Below are 12,319 nucleotides of genomic sequence, written 5' to 3' on the forward strand. Positions count from 1 at the left end.
GGTTATTATTTATAATTCAAGGGAAACATTGCAGCACACTTTCTTACATATATTTATAACATTTAAGATAACCACTGAATAACTAAGTATCTACTTTTAACTTTAATAACAACATATTTTAGCATGTTCTTATTAATACACAAACAAGTTATTTTATTTTTTTGACTAACCGGTCGCTACAACAATATATTTCATTCTGACCCACTATACGTTTGTAACCCGTAGTAGTTAAGGTGTTACATCCTAGTGCACAATCTGATTACAACCCTAATATAGTTGTTAAAATGTTACGTCCTGGCCCACTACCTGCTTCTAAACCTAATATAGTTGTAAAAATGTTATGTCCTGGCCCACTACCTGCTTCTAAATCTAATATAGTTGTTAAAGTGTTACGTCCTGGCCCACTACCTGCTTCTAAACCTAATATAGTTGTTAAAGTGTTACGTCCTGGCTCACTACCTGCTTCTAAACCTAATATAGTTGTAAAAATGTTACGTCCTGGCCCACTACCTGCTTCTAATCCTAATATAGTTGTTAAAGTGTTACGTCCTGGCCCACTACCTGCTTCTAATCCTAATATAGTTGTTAAAGTGTTACGTCCTGGCCCACTACCTACTTCTAATCCTAATATAGTTGTTAAAGTGTTACGTCCTGGCCCACTACCTACTTCTAATCCTAATATAGTTGTTAAAGTATTAATTCCAAATTCTAGAAATAAGAGTAATCAAACTTTTATCCGAAGATGATACAAAACTGTTCATTTTTTGCAATATTATTTAAAAGCGTTGTTTTAATCTCTTATTAATATACAGTAGGTTTCACAACCAAAATGTTTTATTTTAAGGTCAAGATTTAGCATGTGTTTCATTGAAACTTGATTAATTTTAATTTTTCGCAGCATCGTTCTATGGGGCCAGTTACGTCTCCGTTCCACTACAAGATGCTAGTAGCGACACCGACATATTTTTCCGATTCAAAACCCTGCGTGCTGACTCTCTGCTGTTCCTGGCCGCTGGACCTCCAGACTATTGTTTCGTCACTCTTCATGGTGGCGAAATAAAGGTATGTCTGACGAAGAGGGACCATTGTTTTTAATATTTAATAACGGAAAATATTTACAAGTACAGCAGAACTTTGTATATTTACAATATTCATTGTTTCTTTAATTACAAACATTAAAACATTTATTGTTTATTTAATTACAAACATTAGAATTTATTGTTTCTTTAATTACAAACATTAAAACATTTATTGTTTCTTTAATTACAGACATTAAAACATTTATTGTTTCTTTAATTACAGACATTAAAACATTTATTGTTTATTTAATTACAAACATTAAAACATTGATTCTTTAATTACAGGCATTAATACATTTATTGATTCTTTAACTACAAATACCAAGACATTCATGCTTTCTTTAATTACAAACATTTAAACATTACTTGTTTTTTAATTGCAAACAGCTTTGTTAAAAATTGTATTCGAATACTCGTTTCGTCAGTGGTTGGTTAACCTGCGTTAGTTTTGTCCAAAGCTATAGTTACCCGTGTCGTCAGTGGTTGGTTAACGGGCGTCAGTTTTGTTGAAAGCTATAGTTACCCGTGTCGTCAGTGGTTGGTTAACCTGCATTAGTTTTGTTGTGAGCTATAGTTACCCGTGTCGTCAGTGGTTGGTTAAACTGTGTTAGTTGTGTTGTGAGCTATAGTTACCCGTGTCGTCAGTGGTTGGTTAATCTGCGTTAGTTTTGTTGTGAGCTATAGTTACCCGTGTCGTCAGTGGTTAGTTAACCTGCGTTAGTTTTGTTGAAAGCTATAGTTACCCGTGTCGTCAGTGGTTGGTTAACCGGCGTCAGTTTTGTTGAAAGCTATAGTTACCCATGTTGTCAGTGGTTGGTTAATCTGCGTTAGTTTTGTTGAAAGCTATAGTTATCCGTGTCGTCAGTGGTTGGTTAACCGGCGTTAGTTTTGTTGAAAGTTATAGTTACCCGTATCGTCAGTGGTTGGTTAATTGGCGATAGTTTTGTTGAAAGCTATAGTTACCCGTATCGTCAGTGGTTGGTTAATCGGCGATAGTTTTGTTGAAAGCTATAGTTACCCGTGTCGTCAGTGGTTGGTTAACCTGCGTTAGTTTTGTTGTGAGCTATAGTTACCCGTATTGTCAGTGGTTGGTTAACCTGCGTTAGTTTTGTTGTGAGCTATAGTTATCCGTGTCGTCAGTGGTTGGTTAACCGGCGTTAGTTTTGTTGAAAGCTATAGTTACCCATGTCGTCAGTGGTTGGTTAACCTGCGTTAGTTTTGTTGAAAGCTATAGTTACCCATGTTGTCAGTGGTTGGTTAAACTGCGTTAGTTTTGTTGTGAGCTCTAGTTACCCGTGTCGTCAGTGGTTGGTTAACCTGCGTTAGTTTTGTTGTGAGCTATAGTTACCCGTATTGTCAGTGGTTGGTTAACCGACGTTAGTTTTGTTGAAAGATCTAGTTATCCGTGTCGTCAGTGGTTGGTTAACCGACGTTAGTTTTGTTGAAAGATCTAGTTACCCGTGTCGTCAGTGGTTGGTTAACCTGCGTTAGTTTTGTTGAAAGCTATAGTTACCCATGTTGTCAGTGGTTGGTTAACCTGCGTTAGTTTTGTTGAAAGCTATAGTTACCCATGTTGTCAGTGGTTGGTTAACCTGCGTTAGTTTTGTTGTGAGCTATAGTTACCCGTATTGTCAGTGGTTGGTTAACCTGCGTTAGTTTTGTTGTGAGCTATAGTTATCCGTGTCGTCAGTGGTTGGTTAACCGGCGTTAGTTTTGTTGAAAGCTATAGTTACCCATGTCGTCAGTGGTTGGTTAACCTGCGTTAGTTTTGTTGAAAGCTATAGTTACCCATGTCGTCAGTGGTTGGTTAACCTGCGTTAGTTTTGTTGAAAGCTATAGTTACCCATGTTGTCAGTGGTTGGTTAAACTGCGTTAGTTTTGTTGTGAGCTCTAGTTACCCGTGTCGTCAGTGGTTGGTTAACCTGCGTTAGTTTTGTTGTGAGCTATAGTTACCCGTATTGTCAGTGGTTGGTTAACTGACGTTAGTTTTGTTGAAAGATCTAGTTATCCGTGTCGTCAGTGGTTGGTTAACCGACGTTAGTTTTGTTGAAAGATCTAGTTACCCGTGTCGTCAGTGGTTGGTTAACCTGCGTTAGTTTTGTTGAAAGCTATAGTTACCCATGTTGTCAGTGGTTGGTTAACCTGCGTTAGTTTTGTTGAAAGCTATAGTTACCCATGTTGTCAGTGGTTGGTTAACCGACGTTAGTTTTGTTGAAAGATCTAGTTACTCGTGTCGTCACTGCTACCATTATTCAAAAGTCATAGTTATATCTGTCGGACCGTTTGATAAATAAACATACAAAGATGGAACTGCTTTGATTCTTTTAAAAGTGATTAGCGTGCAAGATTGTGGATCCGAATATTTAAAGTTCATATCCCGTTACTTCACTCCTACTTTATAAAAAAAGCAGTCATATTGTACTAATCAGTTAGACAAGAGTGACCCAAGATGGCTGCTTCCCAATATAAGTATGGTTATACACAAATAGCTTCTGTGTAGGTTTACGTTGAAATTTTATAAGAAGTGTATGCGAGACGCCATCCCTAACGATTGTTAGTATATAATGGTCAATACACACGTGTTTTGAGACTATGGCATGGTATTCATAGTTAATGATGGTATTACATCTTTCTCATGTCACATTTCACATCTAAACGTAGGGAGATAATTTTATTTCTTAATTCTTGAGTGAATAATAAATATTCTTTCAGGTTCGCATTAACTTAGGATCTGGAGAAGAAGAACTGACGTCAGTTCCTGGTCTGAAGCTCAACGACCTCTTGTGGCATGAAATAGAAATACAGAAGATTGGTTCTGAACTGAACTTGAGGATAGATGGAATACACACCACTTACTTAGATATAAAAGGACGCTTTCTTGAGTTGAATGTCAAGTCTGGGATCTTTATTGGAGGGCTGGGCGGTTTCGACGAGTTGTTTTTGGGAAATCTTAAAAATTTCCGCGGGTGTTTAGATGAATTTTTCTTTAATAACATGGACATTTTGGGGCTGGCAGTCGATTCCGCAGACGAGCTCAGTGTTCATGGTGTCACGTGGGACTGCAGTGATGAATTTGAAGCGTCTTCTCATCAACCCATCAGTTTTATCAAGAACGAGTCTTTCGTGGCCCTTCCAGCTTTAAGTACCAGAAACGGAGGTTCGGTGTCTTTTGATGTCCGTACACAGTCTGAATTGGCTGTACTGTTTTACAACTCAGGAAATCCTTCAGAAACTGACTTTTTGGCAGTTGAAATTATCGGTGGCAAACTCACTCTTTCCGTTAATGAAGGTAACGGCGTGGTTGTGTTGAAGTCAGATAATGCTGTCAATGATGGACATTGGCATCAAGTTGAGACTCAGTTTAGCCCAACGTACGTGGAACTGACCGTAGATGGAGAAAGCAAAAACATTAGGCCCGGGCTTGGAGAAAACAGGTTTTTTGATTTTACGGATTACCTTTACGTGGGTGGAATTGAACCTAAGAGGAAGACACGCGCTCTGCAACAAGGTTTACAGTCTGTCCTAGCAGGAGGAGCCAACAGCTCTCTAGCCGGGTGCTTAAAAAATATTAAGATCAATAATGAAGTGAGGGGTCACAGAGAGGTAGAGGTCAGCCAGGGTATCCGGTCCGATTGTGTCTGGGAATATCCTTGTCTTCAGAAACCCTGCATCGAGGAAGGAGTGTGTTTCCAGGAAGGTTTGGATAGGTTTCGCTGCACCTGTGAAAGTTCTGTATGTGTTCGTAGTAACTTCAGTTCAGGTTACAGGCATTTTACCAAATCTTCACTTCCCTTGGACGTGGAAATATTAGCCCTCAACCCACTGGAAGTTTCTGAGGGAGGAAACGATTTGATAACATCGAAACACATCAGTATCGTGCTAGACTATCAAAAGTACGGAGTGAGAGAATCTGGCGTTTTGTTTCATATAGTGGAGTCGCCTAAACACGGAACATTAGAAATCGAAATCTGGAATAAAATAGCGGACAATATCTTTACCCTGTTGGATCTGTACACTGATAAAGTCCGATACACACACGATGGATCTGAAAACCATAATGACGAGTTTGTCACAGAGCTTGAATTCCGAGCACGTAATTACCGTTTGCCACCGTTCTTAGAAGAACGTCACAGATTTGTGTTTCACATTAAAGTGTCTCCTGTCAATGATCCTCCTCAGTTGATACTCCCTCCTAGTAAAGTACTGAGGCTTGCCAAGCACACTAAGATAGCCTTGACCTCAGACGTATTACATACGGAAGATCCTGATAACGAGGCTAGCTCATTAGTTTATTCGGTACTAAGTATAAGGACAGATAATGAAGGTTTTGTTGAAAATATTCGAGACCCAGGAAAACCTGTGGACACTTTTACACAGCAGGAAATAAACAACAAACAGATCAACTACGTCCATCGAGGGCCAGCGAATACTCGTATTGCCATGAGGGTATCTGACGGGATCGAAACAGGGCAGCCTATGGTTCTGAGGGTAGCAACGTTTGACTTGATGTTGATACTAATAAACAATACTGGAATAGTGCTTCCTTACAATTCATACGCTGTTATCACCAATAGTAACTTGACTTTCGCTACAAATTCCCCAGACCAAGACCTGGAGATTCGTTACGACGTAACAAGACTACCACAACATGGTAATATTCAGAAACGAAGAAACAATGGGCGTTGGCGGCCGGTGAACCACTTCACTCAGAGACAGGTAAACAAACTGAAGGTTAGATACGTGCACACTTCAGGAAAACCTTCCCAAGATGAATTTAAGTTTTCAGTGTCATGCATGGATATAAAAATGTCCACAATTTATGATTTTCGTATCCTCTTTATTACGGTGTCTCTGATTGAAGTTAGTAATAACAACCTAGTACTAAATAAAACAACCGAAGACACCCTTACTTCGGATCACTTACAGTATCAAACTTCACCTGTTGAAACTCCCACAATTAAGATACATTATACAATCTTATCTCTTCCATCTTATGGCCATCTTTTTCTTACCAAACCTGGAGTGAAAGAACCATGGAAGCTAAAGATGGGTTCTGTCTTCACTCAAGAAGATATTGGAAACAAGTTTATCAAATATAAGTTGCTTCGGAAATCTTACTCAGCTATTAATGATACGTTTTACTTTAAAGTAGCCTCGACTGGAGTCGCCACCAAACCACAAGTTTTCTCTGTCATCCACATTCCAGTCGTCACTGGTGCCATGATCGAGGTTGAAAAACTACATGTTCTAGAAGGTGGACAGACAGAGGTTAACAAGGGATGCCTGTACGTGAAAACTGCGACAACAGAAACGATCATTTTCAATGTTACGGATCAGCCTCAACACGGTGTATTAAGACTAATGAACTCCGCTCTCACGGGTATCGAAAAGGATTATCCGGTCTCGTTTTCAAACAAAGACATTGAAGAAAAACGATTGTTGTATATCCACGATGATTCGGAACACAATAAAGACAAGATTCGATTTACCGCATTCGCTGAAGACTCGGATGATGATTTTGTGTATTATGGAACTCTTCACATTGGAGTGACCATGGAGAATGATAACCCACCAGTTCGTAGTGTTGATAAAATATTTTTTGTTCAAATTAACGGCGAAAGAAAACTTACCTCCAAAGACCTGAGATATGATGACCTGGATATTGATTCCAAACCCACCGATATTCAGTACACTCGTAGAGGTATTCCAAATGGTGCCCTTTTCCATACGGACTCGCTAGATACTCAGGTTTTCCAGTTCACCCAAGATGACTTGGATGAGGAAAGATTACTGTTCCGACATAATGGACCATCTTATGGTAAAGCCGTGCTGTGGATCACAGACGGGCAGTTTTACGTCACAGGGATATTAGAAATACAAGCATCAGATCCATTCATCAACGTTACAAGAAATACAGGTTTAATAGTGCAGAGAGGCGACACTGGATGTATAACAACAGGGAATCTCAGCGTAGAAACAAACGTTGGCTTAAGCATGAACGACCTCACTTTCAAAGTGGTTTCTCGGCCACGTTACGGGAACTTACGATTAATGGAAATGTAGTTCATCAGTTCCGATACAGAGATTTAGAACTAAGCCTACTTGAGTATGAGAATGACAACAATCCGAGCTTTTCCGATTCATTCCAGTTCTTGGCATTTGTGGAGGAGGTCAGTGTAGATGGGATATTCAATATTCAAGTCTTTCCAGAAAGCTTTTGGGAGTCACTCCAGGTGTTAAGCAACAAGACAATCTATGTGGACGAGGGTAAAGCCGAGGTCATTGACCCGGCGTCGCTGAACATCGCCCACACTAATATTAATCCAGCTAACATATCTTACATTATCACGTTGGATCCCCAGATGGGATACATTCGCGTTAACGAAAACAGCACGCACCATAATATGAAAACTAGTAACAAGACGTCCATCAGAAGGTTCACTCAAGCTCTGATAAATGAAGGAGTCATTGAGTACGTACAGACGAAAAGCAACGTCTCGTATGATTATTTTATATTTGATGTTACAAACGGAATAACAACCATGAGAGGTCTTCAGTTTACTATCAGTATTATATCCAATGTGATTCTTCTTCGGACTCGAAACATTACCGTTGTAGAAGGTGGAGAAACATCTCTGACGCTCGGGGAAGTGAATGTAGCCAATCCTTATTACAACGATTGGATATCGGAATACTTAGTCATAGAAGAACCCAAGCATGGCTACCTTACAAACAGTAAACTACCCGGTAGCAAGCTATTAACGTTCTCGCTGTTCCAATTAAAAAGCGGACTGATACATTACACTCACGACGGGACCGAAACAACAAGAGACTGGTTTACTGTGGTTGCTAAGGCTGCGACCTTACACAAGGAGAGTGCCCCCAGTAGTATTCACGTCACGATAACCCCCGTAAATGACGAGACTCCCCACCTTATCAACAATACAGGATTGGAGGTTTGGGAGGGTTCCTTAGCAACCATCACTAATCACCATCTTGCTGCTGGGGACGACGACTCAGGGCCTAATGACATCGTGTTTGACATTTCTGCTCTAAGTAATGGATATGTCGCTTTGAAGAATGACACCAAAACACCGATTGAAAAATTCTCTCAAGATGACATCAATAGAGGGTTAGTTATCTTCGTTCATACAGGTATGTTGTATTTATTATTCATAGGTACTATTTAATGTTGGTAGATAGAGTGTAGTTAGTATTGGTAGGTTCTGTTCAGTATTGGTTGGTAGTATTTAATGTTGGTAGATATGGTGTAGTACTGGTAGGTTCTATTCAGTATTGGTTGGTAGTATTTAGTATTGGTTGGTAGTATTTAATGTTGGTAGATAGAGTGTAGTATTGGTAGGTTCTGTTCAGTATTGGTTGGTAGTATTTAGTATTGGTAGATAGAGTGTAGTATTGGTAGGTTCTGTTCAGTATTGGTTGGTAGTATTTAATGTTGGTAGATAGAGTGTAGTATTGGTAGGTTCTGTTCAGTATTGGTTGGTAGTATTTAATGTTGGTAGATAGAGTGTAGTATTGGTAGGTTCTGTTCAGTATTGGTTGGTAGTATTTAATGTTGGTAGATAGAGTGTAGTATTGCTAGGTAGTATTTAGTACTTGTGGGTAATATTTAATATTTATAGGTAATATTTAGCATTTGTAGGTAGTATTCAGTATTATTAGATAGAATTTAGTATTTGTAGGTAATATTTAGTATTTGTTGGTAGATTTCAGTATTTGCAGGTGGTATTTAATGTTGGTAGGTATAGTTTAGTATTAGTAGGTGGTATTTAGTATTAGTAGGTAGTATTTAGTATTTGTAGACAGTATTCAGAATACTTGTATATGTGTAAACTGTTTGAAATGTTATCATTTTCTTTTGTAATACTTCACACTTAAAACTTTTGGTATCTTAATCGTTCTTACAAAAATATAAAAAAACCTTTAGGGTCGAAAAATAGATAACAACAGTTTTATTACTACAACACATAATTACTGGTGAACAAGTTTATATACGTAAAAAAAATATCGTTCTCTAGTGGCTCAGTGTTAAGCCTGAAAGACTTATGACGCTAAAAACAGATAGCCAATATGTAGCTTTTGCCCTTAACAACAAATTAACAAAGTAAAAACAAGGGGAAAAAATTAGAATTGTAGTAGTTACAGAAACCTGGAGAAGCTATTCTCGTAAGATGAACAGAACCTATAAACCTCGGTTAGAAAACATTGTAAGTTTACGTAAGGAGATGGAGCTCTGGTTATTGACGGTTAAATATATCTGAATTAAGCTTATTTAAAAACCTAACATATAACCAGTTTTACTGGAAATGACAAAGTTTCTAACAAACTAGGACTAGCCTTACTGAAAGAAATATTGTTTGTTCCGCTAATGTTTGTTAATTATTGCGTTAATGAATACATAGGATTTATATTGCCTGTCACAGTCGTGTGGAGTCATGCAGTATTAGCCAGTCGACTACCGACGATCATAATGAATATTCTGGTGTGCTCCAGTTTTAAAATACAATTTTTCGTTTTCTGGTAAAAAGTACACACGTTTAACAGCAACAAACGTGAATGAAGTTAATTATGAACATTTTGATGGCCCGAGGGTCGCGGGTTCGAATCCCCGTCACACCAAACTTGCTCGCCCTTTCAGCCGTGCGGGAGTTATAATGTGACGGTCAATCCCACTATTCGTTGGTAAAAGAGTAGCCCAAGAGTTAGCGGTTGGTGGTAATTACTACTGCTGCCTTCCCTCTTTGTCTTACACTGCTAGCTTAGGGATGGCTAGCGCAAATAGCGCTCGTGTAGCTTTGCTCGAAATTCAAAAACAAAACTAAAACCTAATTAATAAACGTCTTGTTCATATAAAAATTTGCATAGGTTTTACAAATATTTCGTAAAATACATCGAAAAGTATTTAATAACCACATTTACTCTTTATTTATAAAAAATTGTTTTGACTTTGATACAGGACTGTATGAAGGTTATTTAGTCCTCCGCTGGAACCCGGAGATTAACAGAGGGTAGAAAGCCCATTGAATAGTCTTACGCTAAACAATACAAAATGTTATATGTCACCTAGTGTATATAGATGGCCTTAAGCCTAGATGTATACAGTTGGTAGTTTGCAGCTACTAATGTCGATCTGGCGTGTTGTTGCTTTGGAAGACTTTATGATTCATATATATTACCAGGCTTATGAAAGTAATCTGTACGTGATGGGCCGGTTTCCATTTTAACTGTAATTATTCTGATTATTTATCGAACCATTCTTTAATTCGTATAATTGTTATTTTGTATTGCCCATTACTGGACGGTTTCGACACTGACAGTGGCTGCACCAGAGATATCCTGTTCTTAACCAAAGAAACACTGTAGTCTTCTTATGTCTATAATTGGTGTGAAATTAGGAATGGCCAACGCAGGTAGCGCTCGTGTAACTTTGCGCGAAATTCAGAACAAACAACAATATTCCCCATGAATGATGCCAAACTTTGGATACTGTATACATCAAATGTCCGAATTACATTCTGAGTCATTGCCTAAATTATAAGTGTCTTTGATGGTCATCGTTTCGGACCTCGGAATCAAACTTGTGTATGACGTCCACTAACTTTTGCACGTGCTGCGCAGTACAGAATTGGTGTGGGGGCGTAAAAATGTTACAGTCAATCCCACTATTCGTTGGTAAAAGAGTAGCCCAAGAGTTGGCGGTGAGTGGTGATGACTAGCTGCCTTCCCTCTAGTCTTACACTGCTAAATTAGGGACGGCTCGGTGCAGTGGGCTAACAACCTGCTCACTTAAATACTTGTTGAAGAATCCGCAAGCGATTGCGGCCCTATGTTCCTAGATGGAATCTATTGGTGATAACTAACTAACTAAACAACATATGTGTCTTGTAGGCCTTTATTATTTAACAACAATATGTACGTCTGGACTAGAACGTTAAGTAAACGAAAGCACATTCTTTTATGTAAAAACGTATGTTTAAGATTACAAAGAACCAATGAGAGCGAATGGTAACTCCATAACTGAAATCTTCTTTACTTCTGTGTGCATGAAAATGTTTATTTTTATCTATAGGTGAGAGCGCCGGAGGGTTCCGGATCCAGGTTAGTGACGGGTTTAATAAAGATTCTCCCCACGTGTTCACAGTTACTGCCAGGGAGCTGAAGCTAATTCTGGAAGTGAATGAGAAGTTGAGAGTGCTTCCCCGGATGCAGCAGTCAGTAACAAAGGACCATCTATCAGTGACCACCAATGATAAAGATTCGGACAGAGAAATCGTGTATCACGTAAGAAAAGAGCCAGAAAAGGGCCGCATCCTGCTCGAAAACCCTGGTGGGGCCTTGTCTCCTGTGACTCAATTTACCCAGGGCCAAATCGACAAAAATATGTTACTGTACGAGCACATGAAACCCATGAAGAGCTTTGCTACAACGGACACTATAATATTTGACATTGAAACCCAACATGCCGACCCTCTGAAGGGCGTAGCTTTTAATATAGAAATTTCAGTGGACAATCTGGGAATTGGAAACCTGGAAGGAAGAATTCAGCTCAACCCTTTGGACGTTCTGGAAGGAGGTAATTCTTCGGTAGGACCAGAACACATTGATCTGTCGCGGCTTTTATCTGCATGGCAAGGTAAAGAGGACTTGGCGAGTAAGCTTGAAATCATTGTAGAAGCGTTTCCTACCCACGGGTGGGTGTCATTAGACAATGAAAATATTTCTGAGAGCCATCAAGTCCGATTTAATCGCACAGATGTTAGGGACAGACTGTTGGTTTACCACCACGACGATTCTGACACTTTTAGTGATGTTCTCACGTTGGGTTTCTACATTTCGGGCGATGAGGCGTTTCCTCATATCTTACTTTACAACGGAACTCTTCACATTAACGTTACTTACGTTAACGATCAGCCCTTTGAACTAATGACGAAGACTCCAAAAATTGACGTCGTTCAAGGTCAGAAGATGGTGATTTCTTCAGATGACCTGTACACCAAAGATTTAGATGGCGTTCCTAAAGACATTATCTACGAGATAATAAGTAACGCTACTAATGGTTTTGTGGTCAAGAAAGAAAATGAAACGCACCTGGTCCAGAGTTTTACGCAGGAAGACCTTGATAATGGTCTGCTGTCCTTCGTCCATGATGGGAGTAAAAAGACCAGGAACGTTTCACTTCAAAGTAAGTGATGGGAAACATAAACCTGTTTACAAAGCTT

The 12,319-nt window shown here is 39.1% G+C and overlaps 1 protein-coding gene across 1 annotated transcript; it reads left to right on the plus strand.

Moving 5' to 3' along the window:
- Positions 1-284: 284 nt before the first annotated feature.
- Positions 285-11,625, plus strand: LOC143240000 (chondroitin sulfate proteoglycan 4-like). Its single transcript, XM_076481748.1, has 4 exons — positions 285-720; positions 899-1,062; positions 3,792-8,234; positions 11,170-11,625. The coding sequence occupies exons 1-3, from the start codon at positions 285-287 to the stop codon at positions 7,140-7,142; spliced, it is 3,951 nt and encodes a 1,316-aa protein (XP_076337863.1). The 3' UTR covers positions 7,143-8,234; positions 11,170-11,625.
- Positions 11,626-12,319: the final 694 nt, after the last annotated feature.

This window comes from Tachypleus tridentatus, chromosome 13, assembly GCF_004210375.1.
Source record: "Tachypleus tridentatus isolate NWPU-2018 chromosome 13, ASM421037v1, whole genome shotgun sequence".
Lineage (NCBI taxonomy): Eukaryota > Metazoa > Arthropoda > Merostomata > Xiphosura > Limulidae > Tachypleus > Tachypleus tridentatus.